The sequence below is a fragment of the Ammodytes marinus genome (assembly GCF_949987685.1).
Source record: "Ammodytes marinus genome assembly, chromosome: 16".
Taxonomy (NCBI): Eukaryota; Metazoa; Chordata; class Actinopteri; order Uranoscopiformes; family Ammodytidae; genus Ammodytes; species Ammodytes marinus.
In genome coordinates, this window is record NC_137220.1 from 18,045,686 (window position 1) to 18,062,423 (window position 16,738).

Genomic DNA, 16,738 nt, shown 5'->3' on the forward strand with positions numbered 1-16,738 from the left:
TGAGCCCAGGAAAACCAGACATGAACATTTTGAAATCATAAACAGACACATGTACACACTTTAAACCACATGCTCACAGCCAGAACAAACACACTCACACTCCAAGACGAACATGTGTTGCTACAACTTCATGCAAATCATGCACATCCCTCCCCTGTCGCGTGCGTGTGGTGTGGATTAATGGTTACCAGCAGTGTCTGTGTGGCAGACAGTTGTACTGTGTGAATGTTTTTGTTTTTCTTGCAGGGAATAAAAAAACAGAGATCAATAGAGATTCACCCCCAAGCTAACATGGCTCTGAGTAACCCTGATAGATAACAGATGGGTTCATTGTGCAAGTGTGTGTGTGTGTGTCTGATTGTGTGATGTGTTCTATAAACTGGGGACATGTTTTCGCTCATATTTTTGTACTTTGTGTCCCAGTATTGTTTTTTTTTGGATTCTTTTGTGTTGGGGCCATCTTGGAATCTTGTTCTTGAGTTTGATTCCACAGATTTTCACTATGTGTGTGTGTGTGGGCGAGTGAGTGAGTGAGTGGGTGTGTGTGTTCGTGTGTGGGTTGTCAGATTTGCAGTGGCGTCTCTATCAGAAAAGATCTCCAGCAACAAGCCCTTTTGCTCTCTAATACGGAGATACATTCTCTTACGAGGATCTGAATATGGAGGTTCATCGGAGTGTGTTCAGGGGGAGTCGGAGAGTGTGTTTCTTGGCAACTTGCTTTTCCCAATATGGCAAACCTAAGTGTCTTCTGAAGTGGGTGTGTGTGTGTGTGTGTGTGTGAGTGTGAGTGTGTGTGTGCGGTGGGATGGAGTTGTGAAAGGCAGCGAGAGGAAGGAAGGGAAGGGCTGAGAGAGGGAGAGAGAGAGTCATTCCGGTAATGAAAGAGTCATTCCGAAACATTTAAAGAAACATTTTCCTCTCGGGCTAACATTTGGATGTTGTTTCTGGAACGTGGAGTACAAATGTTTTCTCTCCCTCCCTCCCTCCCTCCCTCCCTCCCTCTCTCAGACTGTTCCGGGAGGGGAAAGGGAATTTGGGATTGTATTTTTTTTTTGGCACATAGCGTTACTGTGGACTCTTGTAGCTGTGTGTGTGTTGTGCTTGAGCCTGTAAGCGGCTGTGATGCTGAGATTGATCGTGTGTGTGTGTGTGTGTGTGTGTGTGTGTGTGTGTGTGTGTGTGTGTGTGTGTGTGTGTGTGTGTGTGTGTGTGTGTGTGTGTGTGTGTGTGTGTGTGTGTGTGTGTGTGTGTGTGTGTGTGTGTGTGTGTGTGTGTGTGTGTGTGTGTGTGTGTGTGTGTGTGTGTGGAAACTGCTGACATCCTTGACAGGTGGCAGTGAATGTTAATGTATTCTGTGTTCTTCTGGGGGGATATTATGTTTGCGTTTTTTTTCTCCTCACACACACACCAGGTTACAATTAGAAAGTGGATTATAGGTGAGAACAATTTGCTAGAACAACATTTTTGGCACGTATCCTGACATACACTGATGGAAATGATGATGAACGATGGGAAAGCTGGCCGGGAAAAATGGCTTGATTTGCACTTTTCTTTTAGTGGTTTATTATATTATAACTCACATGATCAGATTACATAGGCCAATCGTGAGTTGCTGCTGGAGTTTAATGCTCTCAGTCTGTCACACATGTTACACACCAGTACGAAATGTATTTTTACAGTCACACTGAAAAAGAAGATAACCATCACTCCCTTATTAACATTGCTTAAAAGGCAAGTAACATACATGTACAGCTCGATAGACAGAAAATGGGAGGGGGTATTTGATCTTGTCCTCGTTTTACCATTCAATAGCCACCGTATCATTAAAAGAATAATGTGTTTAAAAAAAAAACAGTGGCCTGTTGCGTTTTGGCATTTTGTTAGAGGACCGATTACTCTTTTGCATTCAGTATTGCTCACTAAGGACACTCCTGAAGTTCCAATAGGCTGCTAGGTGAAGAATGTTAAACTACTTCCACCGTTTGCTGCGTGAATTCAACCAATGACCAACCAGCGCTGCCTGTTAGAGGATACTACAGTTGCTCTTCTGACAAAGTCATTGCACCACGAGTGTTTTGCTGGCGTGGTAAACCACACTTACGTTTTATCACCAGGAACCCCGGGTGTCAATAAATCCACCTCTAGGACTGAATGATCAAGGTTATAACTTCATGGGGTAAAGGAATCATTTTAATGTGGAAAATAAATTAGATACACACCTTTCTTGTGACTGCACTATGAGACTACACATGGCCATTTGTCTCTTTGTGGGGGTAAAATCTCACTGCTCTTCAGTTCCCCCCTTTCCACACAGGATGAGTGAGTGTGTGTGTGTGGGGGGATGTTTTCCAGCAGAGTTAACGCACCGAGACTAACTGAAGGTTAATCACAGGCTGACCGTGTTTGTGTGTGTGTGTGTGTGTGTGTGTGTGTGTGTGTGTGTGTGTGTGTGTGTGTGTGTGTGTGTGTGTGTGTGTGTGAATGTGCGGTTGGTTGTGCTTGTTTGCGTGTCTGCATATTCTCCTGAATTGACGTGATGGTGTGGTTTCGTATGTGCATGCTTGTGTGTATTTGTTTATGGGTGTGTGTGTGTGTGTGTACACACGTGTAGCTCCTGCTGTGTCTCTGACTCAAAGGGCATTCACTCACTGCAAACTTTCACAGAACTGTTTGCACATGTCAGTGATCATAGAGCAATGCAGTGAGTGCAGTCACTTCAGCCACACACACACACACACACACACACACACACACACACACACACAGACAGTCAATACACACACACACACACACACACACACACACACACACACACACACACACACACACACACACACACACACACACACACACACACACACACACACACACACTCACTCAGAGAGAGACTTAAAATAAATCTTGGTGATTGGGCTGAGTGTGGAAGGATCCACCACCTACACAGTAATTTTCACAGCGGAGAATAAAAGCACACTGCATTACCCCTGCATGTATGTTTTATGTGGGTGTGTACATGTTTCTGTTTGTGATTAATTGGAAAGCTGCTTGCGCTATTGATTTTAAAATGCACTGTGTGTGTGTGCACGTGCGAATTCCGGTGGTTTTAATGTACTGATTTAGATGCAGGGGAAACTCGGCAAGCACAGCGTGTCTCTCAGATTCCCACAGGACTAATACAGAAACACACACACACACACACACACACACACACACACACACACACACACACACACACACACACCCCCTCCCTTCCCCCTGGCCCATAAGCAGACAGAACCCATGGTTAGTTTGATCTGGGTAATGACTGTGCTCTCAGTAATGGGGCAGGGGGGAGCTAAACCCAGCTAAACATGAAGCCTTTCCCAGCTCTTAGCAGCTTGTGATTTGGAAGAGTGTAATGGTTCAAAGGTTCAAAGATTACTAATGGTTGGATTGCAAACATGCAGGGAGTGGAGTGGAGTGGAGTGGAGACTAATAAAAGTAAGTCTAATAAAAACAAATCGATTGCTAAATCATGTTGAGCGATAGGAAATGTTTACGATGATGGAGCGGCTTTTTATGGTGAAGTCTGACGTCAGCGGCATTTGTTTGAATACACACATCATACAAACAGTGGATTACTTGTTCAAATAGACGGCGTAGTCGGACATTTCTTTCAGATTTCTACAATATTGTGGTCAGAATGAGGACTCTGGCCTGGTAAAATCTCTGTATCATAAACAAAAAGTAAGTCACATTATTGCAAACTGAATATTTTTGTGTGTTAGAGTTTTGGTCAGACAAAACAAGACAATTAAGCATATAACCTTTTGGCCATACAAAGTTATGCTTGGCATTCTTTCAAATAGTCTGTCTCGGCAAGATTTACTGTTTAGTCGGCTTCTTTTTTTTATATAATTTTTTTTATAAAGCTGTGGTAGGAAGTCAAAGCAGAGTCAACTTGAATTGATATTAAGCCACCCTTCCCTTCTGTTAATAACTGGCAGACTCTTCACAATGGGAGGGGTTTTTTTTTTCAATCTTTTGGAATTTTTTTTGTTTTTCTGGAGAATTTGGAAGTAAATAGTTTGGTGTTATTGTAACACACGCAATGACAAAAAGAGAGTGAATGTGTCAGTCTGATCCAGCTAGGTGTGTGTTACTTCCCCTAATGTCATGTCTTATCACTGTGTCCTGGAAGAGAGTGTCCCTTCCAGATTACCCAACACATGCTTCACTCCTGTTGTGTCGATTTTCAGGTTTTTAGTTGTTTCCCATATATATATTAACTGTCCTTTTCTCCTAGTCCAGTCCATCTGTGGTTTATTTTGTGGAAACAGAGTGCATGGTGGCTGAGTAATAATGTGATTACAACAGACCGTCGGGTTGTATCGATTGTACACACACACACACACACACACACACACACACACACACACACACACACACACACACACACTAAAACAAACACTGAAACACACGCAAATGCACACAAACACACACACACTAAACAAACATGCACACACCAAACTCAAACTGAAACACACGCACATGCACACAAACACACACACAGACACACACAGGAAAGTGACAGCATGAATGGATGGTCTTTGTCGTTCATTAGTTGGGTTGTGGTTATGAGGGTGCCTGACTGACTGACTGACTGATGGCCTTTGCTCATTTCTTTCAGGCGATGGCTTCCCGGCAGGCTCCAGTCCTTTCCTGTCAGGCTACCCAGGCCCCTCCCCCTTGACCTCTGACCCCGCCTACAGATCAGCCAATCAGATGGCCCAGCTATGGGCCTCACACGCTCACGAAGGTAAATAACCCTCTACAAACATTTGAAAATGTCTCTCTCTCGCTCTCTCTCTCTCTCTCTCTGAGACGATGATACAACCTCCTGAAGACACCAGCCACGCCATATTTCCCATGACATTTCTCCCAGTCCGCCCCCTGTTCAAAAGCCCTCCAGGAGGCTTTTTTCCTCTCCCTGTCTCATTGCTTACACCCGTGGGATCCTGTTCCAGTTCTGTCTTCTCTTTTTTTTTTTTTTTTTTCTTCCTGCCCAAATATGCATCTTGTTTTTGGTTCATCCCTCGAGTTCTCCCACCCCACTTTTCTACAACATTTCTCCGCTGACCTAGCTTATGAACACAGTTTTAGAAACGGGTTGTGTACATATCTAAAATATATATCTCTTGTGTTTGTGTTCTCCCCATGGACCTCTGTGTCCTCCTCTGTGCTCTATCTAAGGCCTTTGTGTAGTAAGTGATTGAATCTCAGTTCCCTCCTGTCCTTGTCTGCTTATCAAATCTCACTGGAGCAGAAGGTCAGATAGGAGGGGGAAACGTATCCCGCAGTGCATGTTTGGCAAGGTAAAGCGAGAAGGACGAACGGATCTTATTTAGGATTCATTCTGAAAGTTACTTGCATCGCCTCCCTGTGTGCCACACATCTTGTGCAGTTCTTTCCAAACACAGCCAATCAGATTGTTTGTGATTAGAGGGTTTGTCTCGACCTTACTTCCTTGGCTTCAGGTACGGTTCAGTGCACCTATGATTGTAGGCAATAGTGTGAGCGCTATCTTCTTCTGCTGGTTTCCTGGCAACCGCTCAGAGCCAAGAATAGTCCGGCTGCGGCACATAACCCGCCATTTAAACTGCACATTTTTGTTTTTCACCCTGCAGTCTTTATACGACGAAAAAAATGACAAGTCTTGAGTAGTGAGCTTCAGAGATGCTTGTAGGAGTTTTATAATAAATAAAAAATAAGCTGAATGGCTGCTGGATGACTCGGCGTGTGTGCGTGCGTGCAAACTCTATCCAGCAAGACAGGAATGGCACCACTTACAATGGAAACTATTGTATAGATCTGTAATTGACATTTACAGAAATGGTAAATAGGGGTTTGACCTTTATGAAAATGATACCTTTTTAAAGTATAATGTAGCCTAACACTCAAGTCGATCACTGGCCCATCTGCTTCCAGCTTGAGCCCCACGCTGAGACTGTTTGACTTGATATTCAGCCAAAGAAGAAGAAGAGGATAAAGGATGGAGAGCCTTTTTAACGCTTGACTTTAAAGTTTAGCCTGAATAAAGAGTTTTTAACGTATCTGGAGCTTACCATTCTAAAACCTCCCTGCTGCCTTACAGAAGCCAACCATACAGCCATACTTTGCCTGTGATGTGAACGTGAATAGAAAAAACCCTTCCTGGCCAGAGAGGGTTATTCTTAATACTCGGTGGGTGGCTTTAATAGCCGCAGCGCAAGTAACTAAAGCTGGAGACGTTTTTTTTCTTCCAAGGCAGCGGCGGGCTTTAGGATATGCTTGGGGATGCTAGGTTAGCGGTTTGCTAAAGGAAGGAAGCTTTGCAAAGAAACCTATCCTTGCATCATGCCTCTTACTCATGTCATTTCAACTCTTCTTATATTTCTGTCCCTAACCACTGACACCCTCACCACCTCCTCTACCGCTTCTCCATTTCTGCCTATCAGAACGGAGGGAGGAGAGGAGAGCCAGATTTATACTTTCGTGCAGGGAGAGAGGGTGCAGCGGCGTCTTTTGATATTTCTTGGAATGGCTGGAGTGTGGGAATGTCTCTCGCCCTCTCTCTCTCTGGGTGGCAGGCAGCAGTCTTTTCTTTTTAGGCGGTTTGACACCAGCCCAGCTCTGCCCCAGTAACTCACGCAGACATCCAGAGTATTACACGGATGCAAAGGGCTTTGTCTAAATTAAGATCTGGTCACTGAGAGCAGCAGCTGAGCCATGGGGGCAGATAGACTCTCTCTCTCTCTACAATAACCAACCTCAAACTGACCTCGTGAACAAAAGCAATGGTAGCAGCCAGGTGACGTTGGGTCAACTGTAAGCAAGTTTAAATGTGATGTATAAACGGTTATACATGTGGTTTACGTGTTGAAATTGGTTGACTTCTCGGAATTGCGGCTGATTTGTACAAGTAGATTATTCCGTTTGTTGAAAAGGTTTGTGTGTGCGCCTACACTCACACAGAATGATGCAACCATCTGAAATCCAACCCAACACTGTTAATATGGTCCCGTTAACGTTACTTATTAACTACAGGAGGCTGCAGTGATCCACCTTTTTTTTCATTATTGATTTACTTGCAGATGTATTTGTTCTATGTTTTTGAGATCTCTAAAAATGGGATTTCTAACGTCTTCTCTTGAGGATTTTTTTTCTGCCACTGTAAAGCACTTTGAATGGCCTTGTGTCTGAATTGTGCTATATAAATAAACTTGCCTTTCCTTTCCTTGCCTTTCCTTGCCTTGCCTTGCCTTGCCTTGCCTTGCCTTGCCTTGCCTTGCCTTGCCTTGCCTTGCCTTGCCTTGCCTTGCCTTGCCTTGCCTTGCCTTGCCTTGCCTTGCCTTGCCTTGCCTTGCCTTGCCTTGCCTTGCCTTGCCTTGCCTTGCCTTGCCTTGCCTTGCCTTGCCTTGCCTTGCCTTGCAGATTATTTACTCAATGAATCTAAAAACATTGTAGTGCGGCCGGAAAAAAAGACTGATCTCAATTTATTACCGTCCAATTTCTTCAGGTGTCTTGTTTTCTACCAAATATATTTTTAATGTTTGATGGTTTTAAAAAAGAGAAAGGAGAACAAGTACCTCTTATTTGAAAAGCAGAGGAAAGGTCATAGAAGTTAATTCCTGCTTAAATGAACCAAGAGCAAATGATTTCTCATATACTAGTTTTCGTTCATTTTCTGCAAGTTGACTCAAGTTTTATTCAAATTCTTATATTCTGTTTGTTGATGGGGAATACGTCATTGTTAAGACCCAGTTTTGTGTAAACTACATTACCATATTTTGTGTGTGTGTGTCTTCAGGCTACCCTCATCTGCCCAGCAGCCTGTACTCCAGTCCCTACCTGTCCCTGGGCCACCTGGAGCCTCCGTCGCTCTCCCAGCACCATCTCTACGACTCACATAAAGGTCAGTCGCTGTCACCACCAGCCACAATCATGGCAACGAGTGGCTGGATTTAGCGCACATACCCTGCGTTCCAATACCCATACTTCCCCGCTATTCAGTATGGTAGAAAGAGAATTAGGAGGTCCCAAAAAATACCCGGATGCACCTACTACATCTGGTCAGGATATTTAGTGTGGAAATCGGCATGCTTATATTGGGTGATTCTGATATACAGATTCTTACAACATATATATAAAAGCAATAGGCAAGTTTAAGTCACGATCGTATGATGAAATAAATCGGTAAAAGAATGTCCCAATTGAATGCCTACTGCTAGACTTTTTATGATCAGCTGTAGTATGTAGAATAGTACTAAAGAAAAGAGGATGCGATTTGGAATGCAGGGATAGACCAAAGACATGTACAGTAGTTTGCTGGGGTGAGCTGGGCCAAATCCCCAGCCAGAAATGGAGGATGGATTTTAATGAAGTACAATATGTATCGCTGCTTCTTTTCCTCACTGTCAGATTGTGTGTAGCTAGTGTGTGTGTGTTTGTTTGTGTTTTGAACTCATGTTTCTTCTTATTTTTGTGTGTTTTTTTAGAGGGCTTTTACCTGCCAGCTTCTTTGAGCCAGTTGCCTCTACACCAACCATCCGCTCCCCCGACCGCTCCGACAAGCTCCACTCCCCCACAGAGGGTATCCCGGGACGGGGGAGGAGAGCGGAACTACAGGGGGGAGAGGGAGAGGGAGAGAGAGAGGGAGCGGTCGAGAGAGGATCAGAGGCCGCACAGCGTGGTGGACCTGACGCAGGACGGGCGCAGCGAGGAGGAGCGCCGGGCCAGGAGCGGAGAACGAGAGAAAGAGAGGGAACGTGTCGCGGAGAGAGAGAGGGACGTTTGGTCCTTCCATCCTCACCACCCGCACCATCTCCATCCCCTTCACCAGCAGCAGCAGCAGCAGCAGCAGCAGCAGCAGCAGAAGACACACTCCACAGCAGAGCCCAGGTCCAGGCCGTCCCCTCCACAGCCCCCCTTTCCTTCAGGAGGGGTTGGTGGAGGCGTTGGCAGGTTCCACGCACCAGAAACGGACAGAGTGGGTCGGGATGACGAGGGGGTGGGGGTATCTCGAGACCACCACAACCAGAACTCTAACGCTATCTCCAATCACTCAAACTCTCACTCGGACAGACAACGGAGGAGCGACCCCGGACTGTCAGCGGGGAACGTACAGCTATCCTACAGCCTCCCTCCTGCGCTTCAGCCCCGCCCCTCTACGCCCAGAGACCCAATCAGAGAGCAGCGAGTCAGTGCTCCCACATATGTGCCTTCCGTGGAGGTTTACGACGAACGGGCCGGGCCCATCCAGATCGCATCGCAGGCCCGCGACAACAAACACAGAGACAGAGAACGAGAGCACGAGAGAGAACGAGAGCGCGACAGAGACACAGACGGAGAGAGGGAGAGAGAGAGACTCCGGGAGAGGGAGAGGGAGAGGGAGAGCTACAGGTTTCCAGAGAGGAGCTTGATGGAGCACCCTCGACTCTCCCAGTCTGGCGATTCAAGCAATCAAAGGGAGGAAGGCTCTGTTATTTGTTCCAACGGCTCCGTCAGTAAACGGGGCCAGGACGCGTCTTACTCCTCCGGCGAGTCCAGGTTCAGCCCGGACAGCAGGGACCTCTCCTCCTCCAAACACTCGATCCGATTGGGCGTAGAGCGGGCGGGGGCGGAGCCTAAGTGGAATACCATCAGCCCATTGGCCAACTACGCCACCAGTCACATGGCCGCCCTGGCAGCCCAACACGGACACAGTGCACTCTCCTCGCCTCACAACCAACACCAACAGACACACACGCGAATGTCCCATTCCCCTCACACAGGCCACCGTCCTGGCAACAACCACCCACACTCCTCCGCCCACAGCCATTCCCCCCCCACACACCCCTCCCAACACGGACACGCGGGGCACGTGGGCGAGGAGGGAGGTCAGAGACGCTACCTGGACCCATCGGCGCTCTACAGACCGGGGGGTTCCATGGTGGGAGGGGGGCCCAATGGGGGAGAGAGAGGAGGGGGAGCGGGAACTGATCCCTTGGAGGTTTCAGCCATGCAGAGTCTGATTAAATACAGTGGAAACTTTGCTGCTGAGGGTCCCGGGTCAACCAGACATGCCGTGGACGGACGAGGGCCCTTTGGCGGTCTGGGTAACGTCAGTGGTTCAGAAGCCATGAGGGAGAGGGAGAGGGAGAAGGAGAGAGAGAGGGAGAGGGAACGAGAGAGGGACAGGGAGAGGGTGTCAGTCGGGTCAGGGTCGTTGAGGATGCCTCCACAGCTGAAGAGGGAGCAGGAGAGGCCCGACAGCGCCCGCTCCTTTGGCCGGGAGGGCGAGGGCGAGGTGCGCCACCCGCCGGTCGGCATCGCTGTAGCCGTGGCCCGGCAGAGAGACAGCGGCAGCTCCAGTAAACAGAGCAGTGGACCTTCAGACACACAGAGAACTCTGCTGCAAACAGCTATCAAAGGTAACACTGTCTGTTTATGTATTACTAAGGGATTTACTCCAATCACCTCATCATCATTTGTGTAACTTCTTTCCCTGCTGCTAACCCTTCAAGTAGAATCTCATTTTCTCGCATGTGAATGATAAAAAATGGCTGTTAACATTTCTGTTGTAAGTAGGTTCCCGTGGTGACTTTCATTAAATCTCTCGAGTCATTTTATATTTAATAGTTTTTCCAGCATGTTAAATCAAGTGTGCGTCATTTATTTGAAATATTTTCAGCAGTTTCTGCTGCTTTTTGCTTTCAACTCTTGGCTCTCCCGATCACACTGCAGGGAACATGGATCGCCATAGTTAAATGAACCAAGAGCAAATGATTTCTCATGTCGTTTGCCATGAATAATGGAAGGACTTCTGTTACATTTGGGTAAAGTTGTGTTGCCACGGCCCTGTTTGGCTGGTGTTCATGCGTGTAACATGATTGCAATGGTAAAAAAAAAAAAAAACGCTCTCCCCTCAAATCGCTAATTATGTAGTTGTAATTTGTTGAAAGCCTCTTCAATCGGCGGTGCTCTGCAGAGTAATTCTCTATTACAGTGCTGTATTCTTGTACGTCAAGGTCATTCAGCTACAGTGCTTTCTCTCCATCTGTCTTCCTACTCATTTCTGTTTCTCTCTCTCTCTTGTCTCTCCCTCTCTTTTCATTTTGTTGAATGCATCCCTCGTTCCCCACCCTGCCTCGCTCTCTGAGAAGCTGTCTTTTGTAGCGGCACTCCCTCTGTGTCCCACCTCGGGGCCCCCTGCTCTTTCTCCACTCTTTTCTTTTCTTCACTTCCACCTCCCCACCCCACTCGCCATCCTCTCTGCATTAAACATGTCATTACAGAGTGCAGCTAAAAGCTACAAACAAGCCTTGAATTACAATAAGACCATGGGTGCGTTGCTAAGCAATGGATCATTCTAGTGACGGACTGTGTGTGTGTGTGTGTGTGTGTGTGTGTGTGTGTGTGTGTGTGTGTGTGTGTGTGTGTGTGTGTGTGTGTGTGTGTGTGTGTGTGTGTGTGTGTGTGTGTGTGTGTGTGTGTGTGTGTGTGTGTGTGTGTGTGTGTGTGTGTGTGTGTGTGTGTGTGTGTGTCCGAGGTAAGAGGGAGGTGTATACAAGGAACTGGGCGTGTTTTGTGAGGTAGATGTTGGTGTGTTCATGCACGTGCATCCCCGTTGGGGGCGTTTATTAGTTTCCTTGCTGAGCAGATTGATTGGTCTAAGAGCATCAGTCCCTCACACTAAGAATATCTCTAAATAAACAGAAGAGGATTTACTAATAATACTCAAATAGGTGGAGAAGTGAATGTGTAGATGGAGGGAAGCATGAAGAAGAAGGCTAATGAGAATGGATGGGTGTAGATCGATAGGCATATAGACGGGAAGAGAGAGGTGTGTCGCCATCGGGAAGTAGAGAAGTGAAAAGAGTGTGAGATGGAGGAGGGGGGGGGGGGCTTTCTGATACAAAGAAGATAGCATGTGGGGGCCGGCTCCCTGTAACCTTGGTAACTGTCTTGAAACCTTTCCCGCGGAGCATGTCAGATTTAGCTGAAATCTCTTGTCCCTGTTATGGGCTGCACACACACACACACACACACACACACACACACACACACACACACACACAAACACACACACCACACACACACTTCCAGAGTGAAGGGTTCAGCACACTCGTATAAAATCTCTCTGTTGCTTGGGGACCTTCAGTCAACGCGGATGAGATGGAAGACAGTTAAATAGAAAGAGTGCACGGAGGAGATCCTCATGTTTATTCTGGATTGCTTGGTCGAGTGCTGCCGCTCTTTTTCCCTCCCTCTCTGCTCTCCATCTCTGTGTTTTGCCATTGGCCCTTGTAATTAGCAGAATGAGTTTAAGTGTGTGTGTGTGTACATAGTAAGTCAGCAGTGGTATGTTCACAAGTCTCCAGTGGGACTAGACTAATAAATGATAAGAGCTGGCACGCCGTGTGTGTGCACGCTTGTGTGTTCGTACAGTATGTAGGCACACACGCTCTTTGTGTGCAGGCCGTGGCCGAACATTGTATTTTTCTCTTCACTTCTCTTTTCGACATGCTGTGTCATGTCACCACTTTACAGCCAAGCATTTTCTCGGCTCCTCTCCTCTGCTGTCACCCACTTTTTCCCCTCTTCACCAAATATCACTCCATTGTTACTTCCTCACATAACTCCCAACCATCCAGCGTGTCTCCTCTCGCAGCAGCTCGTATGTTCCTTTTCTTTAAACGTTGAAGGAGCCTCGGCGATGCAGCTGCTGGAACATGTGTTATCTAATCTAATCTCCCTCCCTCTGTGCCCCAACCCGCCACAGACGAGGAGCGAGCGGAGGAGCGTGCTCGTCACCAGGATGACAGACTGCTGGCAGGCCGGCTGGAGCGCGAGCAGGAGAAAGTGCTCAGGTATAGCTTGGTTTTCAATTTAACTTAAAAAAATAAAATTATGTTTTTAAATGACATTCTAAAGTTTTGTCAAAAAAATATGCACATCATTTCCAAATACCGTCTTTCTGTGCGTAAGTTCTTCAAGTAAACACACAGTATTAAATAATGTGTCCCTGGTTCTTTCTACAGAGAATCCAAGGAGCTGGCGGAGTTCACTCAGATGCACCCTGGCCCACTGTCTGGAGGCCTGCCGCCCAGTATGATGACTCCCAGCCTCATGACCCCCAACCTGATGGTGACGGGAGGGGCAGCGCTGGCGGGGGCCGGACGATGGCCTCCAGACCCGTCAACTCTGACCTCTCACCCCTGGATGCCCCGGCCCGGAGCCCCCCCTGTCTGGCTCTCCAGCTCCCCATACGGTGTGTGGACTTTACTCGTGACTTTAAGATGCATGTTCAAAAAGATTATACTAATTTTATTCAATGCCTCAAGTCAGGAATGCGTAGGCTTGATTTAAACAATGTCACCGCTTATATCAGGAGCAAAGTGATTAGTTAGTCATTTAGTTTTTTTTAAATGTTCAAGTTAAATGGCTCTTTACATTGTATTTTATGTGACAGTAATCTTAAAATATATAGACAAAACGAGCAAGATGGAAGATGTCACCATGGGAATATTGTGTTGTATTCCTCTATTTTCATCATTTCTGAATGAACTGTGAAAATACCTTGAAGAATTTATTTAAATCTATTTCTGGTATTATGACCAAATACATTTCTTCAACTGTAATGTATTGGCAGAATGTTCAAAATTAAGTGACAATCACGACCAACGACCAGTTCAAAATCTGTATCACTCTATTGCTGGATGAAGGACCTTTCCTGTAAGCTGCTACTTCACATGTCCACTAATGTGGAAAGGTACTGAAAGCATGCTACACAAGCCATAAGCAGCACTGGAGTATAGACAGTGTTGTACACACCAGCAGCTCTTGCCCTTTTCAGGGAGCATCTGCGTCTTACTCTCCATCACCAGAGTTATCCAGCCTGGTGATAAACACCAAAGGGTCTATATCCGTTCAAAAACAGCTTGTGGCATTTCCACATGCCTCCTGTCTAGCCTTTTCTGATTGGTGTAGCAGAAAAGGAGGGGGCTGTCTGTGTCTGCTGAGCGGCTTGTCCAGCAGCAGCCTCCAGGGGTCAAGCCACAGACATTCCTGGTCCTTGTAGGACATTTCTGCTCCCCCAATGCTCGCGGTCCAGAAAAAAACCAACATCAAGACATTTGTAATTGCTTACTTATGTGAGCTTACATGCAAGTGTACAGACAACATGGGAAAAAAATATGGAAACACAAACACACATGCGCACATGGAGTTTACCCTGGTCCAGCTGTGTCCACCCATCGAGGCAATAAGAACAAAATCTCAGAAAAGCTGCTGAATTCAGTGTGCGCTCCGTGATGTAACTCTAGCATGGCTTCAAAGTGGTTATAAATACTATGCTGAGTAAATGTTAGTTTTACTTAACTGACTTTTTCACTTTATGCTTTCTTTCAATTTTCACCCCCTCTCCTCCCATTCAGGCATGGGTCATTCATCGCTCCACCAGTCCCTCCCTCATGGCTACCCACCATCTCTGCAAGGCTCCATGCCCCCTCCCTACCAGTTTGCCCAGGACCCACAGTCTGGACAGCTAATAGTCATCCCCACTGAACACCTGCAACACTACGGTATGAAAGTCAAAATACGGGTGCATGATATTATCTTGTAAAATTACAATTTGTTGCATTTTTCAAAACGGATGATAGTATAAGTATTGACAGGGTTCGACATAACGTATAGCCCGATGGCCCGGGGCCAGTAAAATCATATGCAGGGCAAGTTGATTGGCCAGTCACTGTCCCGCCCGGGCCAGTGACTGGCCAATCACAGTTCAGTATCTTTTTGTAGACTACCTTTTTTGTAGACTATCATGGTTCATTGAAATGCGCGTTGAGAGTCGTAATGAAAGCAGTGTTTATTTAAGACTCAATATAATAAACCTAATATAAAATATATTTTTTAATGAAAGGCCAGTGGACAACCGATGCGTGGGCGTTTTGACAGGCGGAGCAAGAAGCGGGTGCACTCTCGCTCCGTTGGCAGAGCTGCCTACTGTCCGCCTGCGAGTCGACAAATCAATCGACTTGCAATTGCCCCCTTTCTTTCTTCCCACAGCAGAGGTTGAGGTGCAGAAAGTGATAACTGCGCTTTTCCTTTATCTGCCACCGTAATGTTACAGTATTTGCATACAAGCCCCAATGGTAATACAAATGAGAGGCGTTATTTAAACGCTGTGAATGCGTCTCCGGTGATTGTGTCGGTTGTAGACAGAAACGAACGGAGGGACTCCGCTCACTGTACAGTTCCTATAGTCGCGCAGTTTGGCACTGTGTTTTCAGGCTCGAGACATTCAATCAAATCGCGGAAGTCTTTCCCATTGAAATCGCTAACGGGGAGAATATGCCCGGTTATTATTTTAGCCACAGACCACAGTTCATCTGCGCGGCGGCTCACTCGCTGGCGAGATCACACGGTGAAACGCTGCTGTGATCGGACGAAGGCATTGTGTGTTTCGAAGGTGATTTAACGTCATAGTCTTAGACGAGCGTTTAACTTGTGCTGCATATTTTGCACTGCATTGTTTTTTATCAATAGTTTGAAAAAATGGTCCCACACCGGACTCTTAATGTGAAGCTGACACTTCATGGAGAAGTGACACTCCTGCAGCGCGCTCACGACCAGACGTGAACTCACATACACGGTGAAATATCCCATTAAAAAAACGGCATAACCCCCTGATTTTCGTATTTCTATTCTATTTTTAAAGTCAACTTGAGCGCAAGTGGAAAACCGGTCATTCGGTCGACACATTCACATCCCTAATGCATATAGAGAAAGTAAAAAACAGCCTACCACACCACAAAGACTGATCAGACCTTCATCTCTTATTTTTTTTTATGTTTGAACATGACTTCTGCAGGTGAACTATTCATTAAACTGCCCAAATTCAAGAATAAAAACAATCAAAAATCATAAAATCAAACTACTGGACTTTAAAATACTGGCCGACTCTTTCAACATACTTTCAGTTGTAAGCTTCTAATTCAATATGTTTGCCTGGTTTTATATTATGTGTATGAGCAATATCAACATTTCATATGATTAACTAAAATAAAAATAACCAAATCTAAAGGGAATATACTGTTACAGTATAGATATTCCCTTTAGATCTGGTTATCTTTCTTTATTTTTCTAATACAGGTATTATAATTATTGACACTAAATTATGAAGAAAAAAAAAGTGTGTGCAGGGCCAGTGAAAATATACAAGGGGCCAGTAAAACTCAGATCCACTGGCCCGACGGGCCAGTAGGAAAAAAAAGTTATGTTGAACCCTGATTGAGTTTGTGCCCCTCCTCCATTGATCTGCAGGAGGTGAGATGTTGGAGCGTGGAGGCCCGGTGTGGCCCGGGGTCTACGGCACTAGCAGCTCTCTGCAGCACGCCGCCCAGCTGCAGCTCCTCTCCCAGCAGCAGATGCTCCGACAACAGGAGCTGCTCATGATCCAGCAACACACTGCACAGGTCCTAGAGCTGCAGAGGAACGCACAGCTAGTCGTAAGTGGACTCACTCAGTGTTAAGTGTTGAACACGCATCAATAACTAAACATAGTTCAAAAAAACTCAACAGTCACATAAATATACTGTATATACTTTTTGGTTTCATTTTAAAAACTGCCCTTTTTTGGGCAACAGTAGAGCTTGAGGACACAGATGAATCAGATATTTCAGGATTAATCTAAATAGACAATTGTTTTTGGTATTTGCATAGCCCGAAATTATAT

The 16,738-nt window shown here is 46.0% G+C and overlaps 1 protein-coding gene across 4 annotated transcripts in view; it reads left to right on the plus strand.

Moving 5' to 3' along the window:
* The window catches only part of tnrc18 (trinucleotide repeat containing 18), a 48,691-nt gene that overhangs the window by 9,211 nt on the left and 22,742 nt on the right, over positions 1 to 16,738 (plus strand). For all 4 annotated transcript variants that reach the window (XM_080044080.1, XM_080044081.1, XM_080044082.1 and 1 more), the window contains exons 3-9: positions 4,670 to 4,798; positions 7,829 to 7,933; positions 8,517 to 10,430; positions 12,782 to 12,869; positions 13,041 to 13,270; positions 14,436 to 14,582; positions 16,327 to 16,511. In XM_080044080.1, the coding sequence (XP_079900206.1) occupies positions 4,670 to 4,798; positions 7,829 to 7,933; positions 8,517 to 10,430; positions 12,782 to 12,869; positions 13,041 to 13,270; positions 14,436 to 14,582; positions 16,327 to 16,511 (2,798 nt within the window). The remainder of the gene's footprint in view (positions 1 to 4,669; positions 4,799 to 7,828; positions 7,934 to 8,516; positions 10,431 to 12,781; positions 12,870 to 13,040; positions 13,271 to 14,435; positions 14,583 to 16,326; positions 16,512 to 16,738) is intronic.